A 17,074-nucleotide genomic window follows, 5' to 3' on the forward strand; every position below is an offset into this window, starting at 1 on the left:
TCTGCCTTAGACCTCACTTGCTGCTCCTGGCTGTGTCTTGCTTTGATCCCAGACTCCTGTCTCTTAGCTTATACTAGGCTCCCAATCTTGGCCTTGGTTTATTGTCTCTAGCTTAAGACCATTGCTGACTCTGGTGAAGGATGCTGGCCTGGCCTGGCCCCAATTATTGCCTCACATTCTCAGTTTGGTAACGGACTCTGACTTGGTGGTTTTGGCTTGACCTGAGCAGCTCATTCCATGTCCACAGGTCACCCATTACCTGGTCTTGACGGTCAAAGATTTCTTCACTACGAAAATTCCCAACAGTGTGTGGCAACCGGAATCCAACTCCTAAATCAATTCCAGTTTGTTTCTTTAGAGATTAGTGCATTATAGACTAACCATGTGTTGAGACTAATTAAGTGCAGCTACTGCCAGTCAGGGAGTGTGCCGTGCTTACTGTTTGGATTCAGATTAGGGTAAAGGAATAGACTTTTTTTTTTTTCCCTTGTAATTTTTGTAAAGTCTTTTGGCCAAAAACAATATACATCGTGCCAAATGATATTAAAGAGCTTTTGTGGAAGCCACTTTGATTTGGGGCTGATGATGGGGCCTCTGCTTGCATGTGCACATTGCAGCTTGATATATACCAATTAAATAGGCTAGTTTTAAGGCTATCCTGCAGGGCATAGCTTGTAAAATGGTTTGTTTAGGTAAAATATACAAGTTATTCTGCTTTACTCCCTCCCCGAGCTTTTGAACGCAGGTTCTTCCATGATGTGAAATGATCCAGGGAAGCTTGCTCTTTTTCCTTTGTTCTCGGAATGCCATTTACCTTCTTCCTCCATCTTGACAAACTCCTATTGTTAGTTTTAGACACTGTTAAGAGAGACTGAGCTGCCATCATAGAGACTGATATTGATCTTGCTCCAGTTGATAAGTGCCTATAACCGCTGCCACAAACCACAGCCCCAAATTTAAAATGGCTTGTGGACAGAGTCCTAACGTGGTCTGCTCTATGCACGACATGGCTCCTATGCCCACCTTATAGCTGAACCTGCTGTTCGCTGCACATTTTTGGAGTGTGTGGAAGGTTTATTACTTGAGTTAGTTTTGCAATAACATATTCATACTTAAGATCCGCAGAATTGAAAACACTAAGAAAAACAGTTCATGCGTGCTTGGGCTACGGTCCTGCATTGAGAATGGCTCTCATTGCGAGACTAGGGCCTTGATTTCTTAGCCACTTGCCCCAGGCCTTCTGTACTTACTGTGTCGTGTTGGCAGAGAAAACACCTCGCCTTTCATGGCCCTGTGATTGCGATGTGACTCTGGCTGAACTCTTCTTCAACCTGAAATAACCATAGCAACAGCCCAGGTCATAGGCTGCGAAAGTGGAAAGCTGTCATTAGTAACACATGGGGAACTGTCAGAATTTAATTTGGTGAAGTCAAAGGAGTACTGTAAATTGTCAGTGCATGGCAGGGAGGAATGAGCTGAGCATTTCACCATCCGAAATGATGGGAGTGTAATGCACCTAATGCATCTGGCACTGCTATGAAAAATTACTCCATCTTTGTTTTTCCTAAAGTTTTAGCTTAATGAATGCTGCTGCTAGAGCATTATGTGGAACATTACTGTCTTCACTTACCCTTTTCTCATGGCCCCAGGCCTTTTACTCTTTTGAGCTCCCTAGCCAGTGAACATGCACAAGTGAGGTCATAGTCCTTGGTTTCTAATGCGCTAATCTCATTACCCACCCCAGTCACCACAAAGTCTCTCTACACCTTTGACAAGAGATGTATTTGTTTATTATCAGTCACATCTGGTCCTCCATGATGTACTCAAATATTGAGAGTACAGTTCATAAACCTAAAGCTGATATTGTTATCTTAAATCAGCCACTGATGGAGTAGTGCTAGAAGAATGCTGGGTGAAGTGCTAGAAGAATGCCGAATCTCTTCTAAGGTTCAGAATATTGTGGTGGGTGGGTTTTTTGTTTTGTTTTTGTTTAATGTCTACCTGATTGCAAGTATTTACCAGTTTTGTTTTATTTTCATCTGGCTGAGAAACCTCTGAAGCCAAACTAAAATATTCTTCTTCATTGGTCTCCAGATCTAGGCCCGTCATTACAATGGACATTTCCATTTTCCTGCCAGCTTCCATCAATATCACAGCTCCACAGTGCGATGATGGCTTGCAGAAGGTGAACTGCCTCAATGTCACAGTCTGCTTTTGTTTCAACGGCAAACACGTTCCAGGAGAAATAGGTAATGTGCATCCATAAAACGGTTCTCATGTTGTTAGAAAACTGCCATATTTAATTCTAGAGAAGGCTAGGTTTTAGTGATATGTGACGCGTGCTTAAAGGATTCCTCAGTTTAATTGCTGATGCCGTATGCTGCTTTGGGCAAATAAACTGAGGCACAACTATCCATCTGCATAATGGGTATAAAATAAAAATTCTTATTTTACTAACAAGGATATTTTCAAGCTTGCTTAATATTTATACAGAGCTTTGAGAATCTTAGATGAAAAGAACTGTGCAAATACAAAGCAATATTATCATGAAGAAATATTACATAATCTTTTGTTATATGTACATATAATGCTTACATAAGTATATGTATTCGCTTTTATGTATGCTACTTATTCACATCTGAGGGGTTGGGGGTGTGTGTGTTCATATAATATTTATAAATATACAATGGTTTGATATAAAAGGTTTGGACTTGATCATGCCATTTTGGCACAGTCCAGCATTGGAAGTGGTGTGGTGTAGCATATTCTCCTATGTGCCTGGCCAGCATGAAGAGGGGGCAAGCCATGGCGTCACCTCTTCCTTGCCCCTTTTGCGGTGCTATGGGAATAATTAGGGGCAGCATCTATGCTCCCCTGATGTCTGCAGAATACAGTTTTTCTTGGAACTTATGTGGGCCACCCAAGAGGCAGACAGGTTCTTTCTTCCCTCTCCTGTGCTGTGCACCTAAGTAAGAACCAGCTGCTAGTTACTAGGACTAGCCAGGATCTAGCCCTTTATCACCTTTAGTTGAACTTTTCAAAGAAAACAAAATTGCTCAAAGCTGAGTCTCTTTTAGAGTTCTAAGAAATATATACGTTCTAAGCCAGGATTTGCATGGCTGTACCTTTTCCTTTCCCACAGATGAACATTTAGTTCAGCAAAGCATTTTTATCCAGATAGGAGCTAGTTATCACTGTCAGCGTGTCCAAAAATGTTAATTCCCATCACCGTTTTGGAGTAAAAAAATTTAAAGGGCCTAAGTCCCATTTTTTAAAGTAACTGTAAGCACTTGGTAGCCGAAGTCTCATTGGCCTTCTAGGCTTTCTTATACTGCTAAGTGCTGAGAAAACAGGACGTTGGCCCTTTATGACAATTTTACCCTTGCTCTCCTTTTGTATAGCTCTACTGGCTGTTAAGAAACAAACTTCCCTTTCTCATTCAAGTGCATTCTCATATTTCTGGAGGGAACTGATCTTCTTGCAGCATACCACAGATGAGAGCCAGTTTAATTTCACTGAATTATGATACAAACCATATCCTTTTGTAATTTACTGCAGTTAAAAGAACACTTGAATGCTTTTGGCAAGTGTTACCCATCTCCTAGTAAAGAATTCTTTGTTAACTAGATAATTATATAACTCTCAAGCATTGTCTTCTTATACAATGCATCTAATTAAAGCAATTTGTCAGAAAAACGTAGCCAGCATTACCTAACTGTATAAGAACTTCTTGGGATACAATTTGGACATAGTGCCTCAAATAAGCATTTAATTTGGATTATACAAAACAATGCATTTTAACTTTGTTACAGATTGACTAGTAACAATATTTGAGGGGGTGAGTGGCAATGTGACACCTCTCACATAAACCTTAAGGAACGTGATAACTAATAGCAATAACTACTTCAGCTAAATATATAAGTATAAAGTCAAAAGTCTTTTGACCCAATTTATGAATTAAAACACATTTATAGGAAATTAGTTAATATGTACAGCACCTAGCACAATAGGGTCCTGGTCTATGAGTAGGGCTCCTAGGCACTATGGTTATACAGATGCATAATATCATTATTTCCTATCAGAGTCTCATCACTAAGATTTTCAAAAGGGACTAATGATTGTGGGGTATCTCAGTTTTAGATGTCTGGAAAGGGCCCAATATGCAGGAAGTTGGTGCTCAGCACTTTTTGAAAATCAAGCCCTTTTAGGACATCTGAAGTTGGGCGCTCATAATCACTAGTCAGTTTTGAAAATTATGGTTATTGTACCTATCTCCTGCTGTCACACTCTCTGGAGGGTTTATGACCATGAGTGCCTACTTCAGGGCAGACTGTGAAAAACAAGGCAGACACCCCAAACTGGTAATATATTCTATATTTAGATTTCACCAAGCCAATAACAAATGTGAACTCCTGGATCATCCTAACAATTGTAGATAAACTGTAGAGTTTAAGAGGACTATCTTGCCACCTAGGCAATCTGCACTTAGTGATAAATGGTCACTTACACCAAAAAAATCACAAAATATTCAGGTTGCTTCCAGTCCCAAGAGACCAGTCACTTACCTCAGATCAGATGGTACTCTAGAGTTTACATCAAAGACAACGCCTGCAGCCATTCCTGTTATAAACTATCTAAAGGTTTATTAACTAGGAAAAAAACGAGTTAGACAGGTTAATGCAAACAAACAAACATACATGATGACAAACATCTATGATTTGTACAGAGGACAGAGATGTGATAATTTATCAATTCAAAAATGTCTTTCTTAGTGGACCCAGGGGTAACCTCTGGGGATCTCTACCTTCATTTAAAGTCTCTGGCCCTATGAGAGTTCAAACAACAAAGAGATGAAAAATCTTCAGGTCAACTATTTTTATTTTCCTCTTCCAGCATTCAAATGGATGGGACAAGGCCTTCTACATGAACTTCTTCATGGGTGGATGTGGGAATTTACACAGCTTTTGTCTTATAATCGCCCACTTAATTTTTGAAGATTCCCATTCCTGGGCTCACAAGTTCAGAGCAAACATTTTCAAAGTTTTATAAAGCAAAGCGTACATATTTCCTTACAGCATAGAATACAGACATGACAAGTGAGATTAGTGCACGCAGCAGGTTACAAACATTTCATAGTCTAAACACTAAATACATTCTTATAAGACTAATACCTATTTTGAACAAAACTGACATATAGATGAGCTGGTTTGGTTTCCAGTTATGCGTTTGTCACTTCTTAGCTAATGTCTACTGGCTTGACCAGAGTGGCCCTTGATTTACCAACGTCACATCTGCATACTTCAGTTAGCAATCTTCCATAAATGTTTTAGAAGTTTGTACTGAAGCAGTCACTATCCTATTCTTCTATTATAAACTCGAATCTAAAATGTTTATTTTCATATATTATTTAATTCAGCGCCCCATAAAGAAAATCTGTCCCCAACTTAATAGGCTTGATCAAACAAATTTTAAATGTGGACCTTTTTTCTCCCATGTTTTCCAGCACTATTTGCAGTACTATTAGTACTTTCACAGCTATTTGTAGACATGTGTTTATTTCCACTTAAAATGGAATAATTTCACATTCCATACTTTGTGAATTACAGTACACATCCCATCCGTTTTATGGGCACTTTGTACAGACTGAAATCTTCAGTGTCTTTTTATAGCTGAAATAGACAGGGCTGAGTAAAGAGGTATAGAATAGCGAAATGTGTTGCTTTGCACTATGTGCCAGTCATTGTCTGACCTTTCTCTTTCCTACATGGGTTAGAACAGTGTTTCTCAACCTTTTAAGTAGCAAGTACCCCCTAACTTCTGAAAATTTTACTAAATACGCCAACACCCAATTTTCCACGGGATTCTATATTTACTGACTAATGTGAGCCATATGTTGGAAGAAGGGCTGAGTATATAAGGCTGTGATATGACAGATGTCAGATCTAGTGCGGGTAGGGTTACCACCTTTACACCAGGGGTGCACAACTCAAGTATGTACCTAGGCTAGAGGTGATGTTGGCCAAAGCTAGGAGACTTTGAGTGGCATGCCAATGCTGGGGAATATAAAGTGCCGCGCCAAATTTTTTACCATAGATTTGAAAGGAGGAAGGGGTGAGAGAGAGATAGGGAAGGAGGACGAGAGAGAGAGAGAGGAAAAGAGGGTAACTGGTAATATCTGGGGCTGTCATAGTTGTCAATTTCACTGTTCAGCTAGATCAGTGAAATTGACATGTTTTCTGGGCACTGGGCTTTGAGCCAGGGAGGGGGGCTGCTACCTGGGCAAGTTGCAGGCGGCTGCTGCCTGGCTGCCAGTCTGGGAGGTGGGCGACTGCCACTCAATCCGAGCTGGGGCAGAGGAGGCTTCCTTACTGGCTGGGACCCAGGGATGTGGGCAGGCAGCTGCTGCCCATCTTCCAACCGGGGTGCTGGAGGCTGGGGAGCAGGTGGCTGCCACCCAGCTGCGAGCCCAGCTCGCGAGACACAGGAGGCTGCCACCGGGCTCCCATCTGCGACCCCGTGGGAAGCGGGGGGCTGCCGCCCGCCTTCCCCAGAAGTCGGCAACTGCTGCCTGCCTCCCCTTCACTCTGTTTTTCCCAGGGTACCCCCTGCCCGTGTCTCGCATACCCCCACGGGTACGCATACCACAGGTTGAGAAACTATGGGCTAGGAGGCTGGGTGGTTGGCTGTATTTCATATCCAGACAGAGCATCACATCAGAGTGTTTTGGATGTGTCAGAAATAAGAAACTTTTTTTAAAAGTTATTTTTGTAAACCCCAATATCTGGCTTAGGCTGTTCCTTACTCCCCTGGTTCTGACCAGAAAGCTGATTCAGACATGGCTTTGGTGTTCCACCTTCCTGTGCGTGCTAGGGCCTTCATTTCTGCTATGTAGTCCTGAGTAATCCCTCATCCTATAGTAGCTACTGTTGCTTTGCTTATTCCCGAGGTGACGGAGAAAGGGAATAGTTTTCTTTGAGAACTAAGGGCAATATTACAACATAAATTGTATTTAAAAAGGGGGGGGAAGTATAGAAGTGACAGATAATACTTGAGTCCCTCTCTCTGGTTTTGACTTGCCTAATCTAGCAAAAGGTAGTGTTTAGGACTTACCTAGGACAGGTGTACACTACAGACCTATATTGATTATAACTACGTTGCTTAGGGGTGTGAAAAATCCACATCTCTGAGTGACGGTCCCAACCTAACTCCCGGTGTAGACAGTGTTTCGTAGATAGGAGGTGGATTAACTCCACTGTAGCACTGTACGTGAAGACGAGCCGCAAGCTAATGGAAGCTAGCTACGCGTGATCTTTAAACTGTGTCCTAGTGTGACAGGGTGTACTCGTTTCGGGTTCCGTGGGAGGCCACAGTGGCTTCCTACAGGGGAATAGCTCGCGCTTGGTGAGAGATCAGTCTATGCAATTCGCCCTCAGGTCGGGCGAGCGAGCAAGGAGTCTATTGCTCCAACCCCTAGGCAGGGTGAGCAGGCGGATCGCTCAGGCCCTCAGGCAGGGCGAGCGAGCCCGGAGTCTATTGCTCCAACCCCTAGGCAGGGTGAGCAGGCGGATCGCTCAGGCCCTCAGGCAGGGCGAGCGAGCAAGGAGTCTATTGCTCCAACCCCTAGGCAGGGTGAGCAGAGGAGATCGCTCAGGCCCTCAGGCAGGGCGAGCGAGCAAGGAGTCTATTGCTCCAACCCCTAGGCAGGGTGAGCAGAGGAGGCAACAGCTTCCGGCGGGGTCAGGAGAGCAATTCTCCTGGGGTGGCTAGGGCAAAGGGGAAGGGGAGGGGGACGCAGGCCCACCCGTCTCCACTGTGTCCCAGCCCAGGGCCACAGCAGTGGCAGAAGCGGCTGCCACTGTGCCGGCGGGGCTCCCGCCGCAACACACCGGCAATACGGCGGACTCAGCCACAGGCCATGGCTGTCCCTGGGCTACTTCCTCCAAACTGACCCTAGTACCTGTTGCCTCCGTGTCCCAAGGATAGTCCACCTGGGGTAGCGTTGTTAGTCCTTCCTCGTCGACCGGGGGTAAGGCAGGAAACTCCTCTTCAGGGGGCAGCTCCTCCAGGTCGTTGTAGGAGGGCAGCGGGTCGGCCTCGGGCAGCTCCTCCAAGTCCTGCCCCGCTGCAGGGAGGGGCTCGGCGGCCGGCAGTTCCTCCAAATCTGGCCCGGCCTCCGGGGGTGCCCGCCACTCGGGCTGCTCTGGGGTCTCGGCCCAGTCTGGTGGTCCCAGAGCACGGCCCCGGGCTCGGGGTAACTCGGCCCAGTCGTCCTGGCCGGGTTGCCTGGTCCAGCTCTTCGAGGGCCCTATCCAATCCCCAGGTCCAGGTGGGGCCGGGGTTCGTCGGCGGTGGCTAGGCTCCGGCCTAGGCCCCTGCTGGCAGGGCAGCACATCTGCCTCTGCCGGCAATCTAGGCTCTACTGAGCTCAGGGGCCAGGCTTTTGTATTTCCCCTTCCTGTTGGGGCTCCGCCCCGGGGCTGCCAATTGGCCTGGCCGGGTGGCCCTATCACGGTCCGGGTCCCCTGTTGCCGGGCAGACTCTGGGGCAGGGTGTGAGTTGGGCCAATCAGAGCTCTCGGGCCCTTCCCCAGGCTCTGGCTCCGTGGGAGGCCACAGTGGCTTCCTACACAGGGTAACAACTCCTAACTTGTTTTTAGCAGGTTGAGTTACAGCTCAGGCAGGAGCACGGTTCCTGGCCTTTTCCCCTGCATAACCCGCGTGTGTCTGAGCACAATACCTTGTCGGCATGCATCCAAACAATACCCCTTTCCCAGTTGAAGACCCTGAACAGAAAAAGGGAGGCAGCTTTGGTCTCTCATATTTCAGGACAGTGTGCGACCCACCAAGCCACTGGCAAATGAAAGGAAATTTGTCATGCTCACAGACAGGATAATGTCTTTATACAGAGAAAAAGTACCACGGTACAATTTGATTTTATTTAAAAAAACAAAACAAAACAAATGCTTTTCTGTGAATTGAATAACTTTCAGTGCTTATAAAAATGACAGGTTGTAGGGCTGGCTGGAGCAAGGCACCGTGTAAGCCAATGCTGTAGAAGCTGCTTTGCACAGTTCAGTCAATGCACTTGACTTCTGCCCTGCCATCACCCCATTCTAGTCCACTGCTTGAGCAGCCCCTAGTAGACACAGCTGATTGTGCCAAATTGTGGTGTGGTTTTATGGGTGGAGCTACACTTTGAACTAGTAGTTAGTGAACTTCAGGTGGTTTAGAGTTTTTTTCCAGTTTGGATAAGCCAACGGGGTTTGATACTCATCCAAAATATCCAAAACTCCTCAGTCTACAAAATTGGGTTTGCATTTCTCATCTGCAGCCTGCTTCAGTTTGGGCCAGAAATACCACATGAACAGACTTCCTTACTGTATCTTGTTGCTTCCACTTTAGATGCAGGCATGAGCCAGTATCAAAATCAAATGGAGTGCTATGGAAGCAGTGCTTCTGTAAGGAAAGTAAAGGAATCCCCACAGAGAGAGCTCTCTAGTATACAGGGTGTTGGCTGTGATAGAGAGCTCTGAGAGGAAGAAGTTTGAAGTAGAGGGAAAAGAGTTTCTTTTAGGAAAAGAATGTGCTATCTGTCATCAGTCGGTGTGTATGGTATAAAGGAATGTGGTGTATGTAACGATGAAACGGGGATGCCTTTGATTTTTGTGTTCTGCACCTTTAGATATTTAAGAATTTTCTCTGTGCAAAGTCCATGACCATGAGCCATTTTGTTCTCAGAGTTGCTTAGGCCTGTTCCAGAGGGACACATAAACATACCTCTCTTGTGGAGACTTTACTTAGTTCTTTCTTGTTAGTGTTATCCTTAATCTCAAATAAGTGATGTTACACTGAAAGTACATGTTTTGCTTCTTGCGTGTTGAAACATGACAGAGTGGAGCTGGGGTATCTAATGCAGTGTGTAACTGGGCACGTGACATGTTAGTATTAAAATCAGGCTGTGTGTCTGCGACTGCTTATTCAGCAGGTATCTTACTATGGCATTGATTGGGACAACGAGTCGGCTGTAATGGTGAAAGGCCTTGTTTGCAAATGAACAAAATATACTTCTGAACGCAGTTTTATCAAACCTTTATAGAGACTTGGTTTGAGTTCTGGGCAGAGGATTGGTCATTTTTAAATTTAATCTAAACCGATTGCATGCATGCTAAATTTTTATTTACTTTTTTCTGAAGTAGAAGGCCAAATCCATAAACATTTAACAGTGTGCATGTGTGTGAGTACCCTTGGCAGACTCTAAAAGGTTACTAGTGAGAGTTAATTTAGTAGCAAAAACTCGCCACCCAATATTCAGTCAAAGTGAATGGGAATAAATTAAACCGCTGAGGGTGCTTTATGAACTAGCCAATTATTTTCCAATCTTGGTCACTTTTTTGAAGCAACAAAGAAGAAAGAATCTTGTTCATGGCATTTCAGCTTTTCCATTGATGTGACATCATTGGGTATAGCATAGGAACAAGTTGCCAAAAGAAAAGGGAAAAAGATGTGAAATGTGCTATTTGAAATGTATTAATCAAAAACATCCATGGTTGCTATAGCAGGGTGGTAGCTGGAATGGTTTTGTTTAGAGGCTCTGTGCAGTGTTCTTATTTAGTATTTGAGTCACTTTTTTATACACTGTTCTACTACACAGGAGCTTCTTAATAATAGTGTTGCATTTCTACTTGAGTCTTTAAAGGTTTTAGGAAACACTCATGAATTGGATCTCCCAACACCTCAGTGAGTTAGGTAGCCATTATTATCCAGCCCTATGTCATTTGCCGTCTAGGGAGCTCGTCTGGGCCTGTGAGGCTGGGCGAGTGTCTGCAGTGCCTTGTTTCCTGCCTGCACAGGTCTTGGATGTACCCACAGATTTTCTTGTCCTTTGCAGTAAGAGTTGTTCCTGCAGTTGATATTGTAGGTATAATATCAGCAAAGGTAGCAGGGGAGGGTCTTCTAAGAAGCAGAAAGAAGAGGAGACAAACTGGGTTGGGTATGGGGTCTGTACAACTAAAATAAAAAATGGATTTTTTTGTCTTTAAAAATAGGCCCAAATCTGTCATGCTTGACCTCAGTTTGGGCCTGATTCTGAGTTGTGTTGGGCGTACACAACTCCCGTCAACTTCAGTGGGAATTGCAGTGCTCAGCACCTGGCAGGGTGGGTCGACACTCTCCTACTTTGGTTTAAATCAGGCTTAGTTTAGTTTCAATCGATTAAGAATCAATGTAAGCCAAACTGAAATAAAACCTGATTTAAACTGAAGTAAGAATGCCCACAGAGCCTTTTGCACCAATTTAACTAAATCAGTTTGAAAAATGATTTAAATTAAACCGATCCAACTAATGTATATAGACAAGGCCTAAGTGAAGCCAATGACAACTATTATGTTTTAAAGAGCTCAGAATTTTCTCCTATTTATGTGAAGATTTTTGGTTTTTCAAATGGTCTCAATCCAAAAATGATTAATTTGTCGTTTAAAAAGGTTGTTGTTGTTTAGAGGTAGCAGTTACAGTTAGCTGGTTTAAATCAAATTTGACTGAAAAAACAAAACGTGTACACATTCAAGGAAACCATTAAAATTCTGGTCAGATAATCAATATATGGCTGAATTATGTAATGCATAGCAACAGACACAGGCTGGCTGTCACGTACATCATATGCACAATAATTAACCCTTGTATTGCTGGTCATCTATTGATGTTCCTTTTCTTATATTAACATTCAGTTGAAATCACTGAGGACCACATCCTGCAATAGGATCCACTAGCGTAAGGACCTCTGTGCTTGTTTAGAGTCCCACTGACTCTAGTGGTACACGTGTTGACAGTAGCTGATTTTGTTGCAGGTTCAGGGCCTCAAACATTGTTACGTTCACTAGTGCAGCAAGTATAATCCATCTGGATTATTCAGCCAGCAAACAAATAATTAAATAAGACTTCTTTTGTGGACAATAATATCAAAATACAAAACAGCAAACTTTATTAAACTACTTTACAAGATAGATTATAACTCAGCCAGGAAATGACAACTTTTGGTGCTTAGTTTATGATGATGTGGAAGGAAAACAAAGCATGTATTTTATTTCAACAGGGTGAGTAAAATATCTCTAGAAAGCTTTGAATTATTTTTTGCTAGTGCTTTCTCACATTCCTAGTAAAGGGCTTCATCATCCAAGGTGCTGATCATACCATAAGTGAATATGCCAGAAGATACAACAGGATACATTGAAAGGATGCTAGAAAATACCCATCTTTGGCTGATAGTCATGGAATCTTCTTGTTTTTTCTTTTTTCGGCAGGTTTGAATTATATCTTGACCGCAGATGTAGCAAAGAAAGAAAAAGGCCAACAGCCCAGGGTATACTTTGTGTCTTCTGGAGAAACCATGGGACAGATTGTGGAGCAACTACAGCTGTCATACATGAAGGAAAAGTGTGAGCACTACCTAGCCTATGTGAAGGTCAGTCCATTCCATCTCCTCTCTGGCATTCACCTTTTTTGCAATTCCATCTGTTGATTTAAGTATTTATTCTAACCCATCAGAGCAATTAAATGATTGAACTTTTCTGCATCAATGGAGGAGGAGGCAGAAATGGATTTGATACGGATTTGATGGCTTTTAGCACACAATGCAAAGAATATTAATTTGATGGGTTTTGTTTTGGGTTTGGCTGGTTGGTACATTTTCCTAAAATATGAATGCTAAGTTACTTTGGAGGAACAGCAGTAGTTGGGTAGCTTTATTTCATGTATGTTTTAGTGACTAAGCCGTGGGCAATCTTCAAGTCATTTACTTACATAAACGGCTGCCATGTTGACTTTGGGAGTCTCCAAGGTGGCTGCTGGTTCAACTCTGTTCTGGAGCATACTCTTGACTTTCATTTTGTGTTGAGATTGGAGGTGGGTAAATTGAAACTCGTATCCATGTCATGAATTTCTTGTTCCCTCCTTCATTCAAGATTGTGTGTGTGTCTCCAGCCATGTTTCTGGAGTGATATTGTTCCTTTGAGAACTATAGCAATGAGATGGTAGGACATGCTGCTGATCTTTGGTCTACAGTGATCACTGAAGAAATGTCCCCTAAGTGTCCTCTTATTTGAGAACTAAATAAATAAAAAAAAGCAATAGAGAAATAGAACTCTGATATAGAAGTCTACAGAATGGTTAAAAATAATCCATATGGAAAGAAGTTTATTCTTTTAAATTTTATACATGCCCTTTGTGTGTTTAATGTGTAAAGCACCTTGATGTAAATCTGTGAAGCAATATGTTGAGATGATGAGACAGGCCTGGTGATGCATATGTTGCTGCTTAACCATTACTGGCCTCCTAACGCAAGGACGCTTCTCCATAAATTAGGCTGACCTAAATTCACTTTGCTACACATGGCAGTTACTGAGACAATCTCTGTTTTTAAACTCCATGTTATCTTTGCATTTCCACTGAGAAGCCAGTGTATCCAATAATCCTCCTAAGGAGGAACTCTTTCAGGAAGCTGCTTTGTACCGAAAGACTCTGAGCCTGGGAAATGAAATTCACCCTTGACATTATTAGCATTTTTGTCCAAGCTTGCTGATATAATTGAAAACAAACATAGTGACCACCAAGAAAGCAACCATGTACTATTAAGTTGCTTGTGTCCCTGGAGGTAGACTACATCTTCCAAGGTTTTCTGCTTGTGGGGCAGCTTCTTGTTTCTTCTGTGAAAAAGCTTATTACAGAAAATGTAGCCAATTAGTTTCTCATTAACTGGAATAGTGGATGCATGATTACTAATTCTGTCCTTAGTATATAACACTATGGAATTCTGGTGATTTAGAACAGTTCAGGGAGTATGCTCCTTTATTACTTTATAAATACTTATTTTCATACGAGCACCATTGTGGTTTTTGGGTGTTGAATAGAATTCACTGGAGGGAAAACACATGTCTGGAAAGTAATTGTATTTGTTGTAATTACTGCTAGCTAAGGCTTGGGGTACAAAATGTTTCGAAGAGAAACTGTTTGTATGCAAAACACTTGGGAATTGTAATTGCTTATGTAAAAGAAATATATAAACACACTTAAATTTACCAGCAGTTTATCCATAAAGTGAAACAGCTGTTTAACAAATAGGATTAACTGTTGATATGATACATGCAAGGCCAAGGCTTTTTTCTGGTTGTGGAAATTGCAGGAAAGGTCATTAGTTTGTGTAAGGAAGGATGCAAAGTAGTAGTGAATGATGAGTTCTGGTAGTCTGTGGCCTCATGGGAGGAGGTGATGTGATCCATAGAGCCATTTGACATGGAAACATCAAAGAGCCTTGCAGACTCTGGAGGAGTGGAAATGGAGGTCATGATCCTTTACTGTTCTCAATACTTGAGTTAGAAGATAGTAAAAATTCAAGTTCTTTGATTACATAGCTTTGTGAGATAGCTGGTGATGAGATCTGGGTTTTGAAGTTTGCATTGGAATGATTTATCAAATATTCTTTGTCTTTAGTTTTCCCTCCCCTTTGTACAAGATGCAGTATGAAATGACCCACATTTTGCACTGTGGTGTTTCAGAGACTGTGTGCCTGACCCATTCACTTTATTGCCATTCATTTCGATCGTCTGTGACAAAAGTGTTAATGTGGCAACGTTTCTGTTTTGAAACTGCAGTGTTACAGTATGTGTGGTCACAGTGCAGAGATAAGGGCTTAGGAAGACCAAATGAATTGATGTATTAACACATGAGACAGGTTGCCTAATCCTGGTAGGGAGACAAACTACCAGAACCCACTGCAGCCAGCAGAACTATGGGTTACATTATTTAAATAACAGTATGTTTCTAACTTGTCTAGTTGGCATTACCCCAATTTCAAAAGCGATGACTTATCAACTCTGAAATGAGACTGCCACTCCACTAAACCCTGCCGTAGGGCTGCTGGCCTGTCTCCCAGGAAGGATTAGTGCCACACTTAGAATCTGTTCAGGCTCTTCCTTCAGAGCACAGGTCATTCTTCAGACACAAAACAACACCAAAACAAAGCTGTGCTCCTGACTAAAGCAGGCTGCAGAGGTCCAGAGGCCTTTTCCATTGTCTCTCTCTCCTCCCCATTCTAGTGCCTGCCTGCCAGGGGATTCACCCTGCTTCCTGCAGCTGCCCTCTTCAGCTGAGCTCTTTCATTCCTTCACAGGAATCACCTGACCCCTTCCCAACTGGCTGTGGTAATCCCTTATCCCAGGCCCAAACACTTTTACTGAAGGGGCTTTGTGTCCAAACAGGGTTGGCTGACTCCAGACCCTCTAGCCCTTAAAGAGGCATATCCCTTCATTACACAGTTGCAGGGAGAGCATTCACTAGTACATCTCCTCCTCCAACGGTCTGAGCGAGCCACCCCTTTGATTCCTATTATTGGCTTTAAGCCTGTTTAAAATTCTCCAGCTCTTTCAGTAACTGAGTTACAGAAGTTGGCTGACTCTAAAAAGATTTGGAGTTTGTGTTTTGGTCTGGACAAGGCTTCAGAAGTCTGATGAATATTATTCAAACTCCTTGAACCTCTCATGGCTACATAATTATGTTAGAAATCTGACGAGACTCCTGCAAGATTCCTGTTTTCAGTCCATGATGGAAAGCAGAGTGAAACCATTTCAGAGCCACAGACTGATGAGAGTGTGGTTCTAAAGTTTTGGGGAGGGGGGGGGGGGAGGAGATTCCCCTCCCATTTCTGGTTAGGAGACTCTTAGATATTTGGAACCAGAGGGGTTCCAGGTGATATGTTCTTCTCCATGATACGTAAACTATCATCTGCTGCAAAACCTAATGTTCTTTTTATTGAAGCCGCCCTTGGAACTTTAAAATTCTTCTGATTAGATGACAATAGGGAGACAGCAGGAACAGCTGAGCTGTGATTGTGATGTTCAGGAATGTCACTGGTTCTCTCAGATTAATGTCTAGCATCGATGTCATGTTGTTCATTGAGAGGTGCTCTACTGCTGGACAGTTCCTCATATGATACTGAATATAGCAACAGCAGTATTGGAAATATCAGCCCCTCTAATTGACTTACAGTAGACTATCATTGGGTTTCATGTCCCTAATCCACAGATCCCAAAATAAAAGCAAAGATTGAATACCAGATTTTGTGGTAAGGTCTCATACTGAAAAATACACTGATGTGTGTTTACTAGCATATAATGAAGCATTGTCACAAATAATTATAACTAAACTACATCTGCTTTTCAAAGTAAATTAACTAAGTATATTTTAGAATGCAACATGCTATAATTTTTTTGTTGGTTCTCCTACTTGCCAATGCAGAGATTTTTTTTTTTTTTTTGCAATGGGACTCAGTACATTTGGGAGATTCTGCTTTAAAATTATTATTACAGAAACTGCAGAACTTACAGTAATAGTGAGACCATTCATTTCTCATTTCCTTATTCTGAGGATGTACTGTCTCCTTAGCTGTTGTGAAAGGGCAAACTGCCCGGTGGTGCGCATTGTCATCTCTGCCACCACTCTTGCTATGCAGAGATTGGCAAAACTTGTCACAATTTGTGATTGGTTACTTCATGGAATATCTAGTGATGTCACCTCTTGTACCATTTCTAAAACAGTGTTGGCATATTAGCTGATGTCCAAAAAATCATCTCAGTTTTTATTTAGAGACCCAAGGCTGTTTTAAGACCTTCATACGCCCCCCGACCGACATAACTAATTTGAGTTTAAGCTATTCATTTAAGCACATTAATTGCGAGGTTTTGTGGCCCCTAGTTATGCCACTCTGAGCAAAATGTCAAATAAAAATTGTTCAAAACTGAAGCCTGCATTTAATGCATTCCCTTTTGTTAGTATTGTAACCATATTCCTTAAAAGCTTAGAAAATTTTAAATCTTGTCACAGAATTAAATTTACAATGGATATATGTAATAATATAATAGTAATTTGTACCTTAGATAAATATATTTAATTTAAGAAGATATGAATTTTGATTTTATCGTTTGCTTTTCAAATTTTCGGATAAATTTTATTTTAGTTCACAAAATTTTTCGTAGGCCCTGAAAGTTTCGTAGGCCCTAGGCACTGTGCCTATTGTGCCTAATGGATAA

General features: G+C 42.3%; 1 protein-coding gene across 1 annotated transcript in view; it reads left to right on the forward strand.

Annotated features, from left to right (window-relative positions):
• The window catches only part of ITGA9 (integrin subunit alpha 9), a 272,113-nt gene that overhangs the window by 54,631 nt on the left and 200,408 nt on the right, over positions 1-17,074 (forward strand). The window contains exons 14-15 of the mRNA XM_067562457.1: positions 2,095-2,249; positions 12,296-12,456. Of these exons, the coding sequence (XP_067418558.1) occupies positions 2,095-2,249; positions 12,296-12,456 (316 nt within the window). The remainder of the gene's footprint in view (positions 1-2,094; positions 2,250-12,295; positions 12,457-17,074) is intronic.

Source organism: Emydura macquarii, unplaced genomic scaffold (genome assembly GCF_026122565.2).
Source record: "Emydura macquarii macquarii isolate MOO-44397 ecotype Brisbane River unplaced genomic scaffold, CSIRO-AGI_Emac_v2 contig_2432, whole genome shotgun sequence".
NCBI lineage: Eukaryota > Metazoa > Chordata > Testudines > Chelidae > Emydura > Emydura macquarii.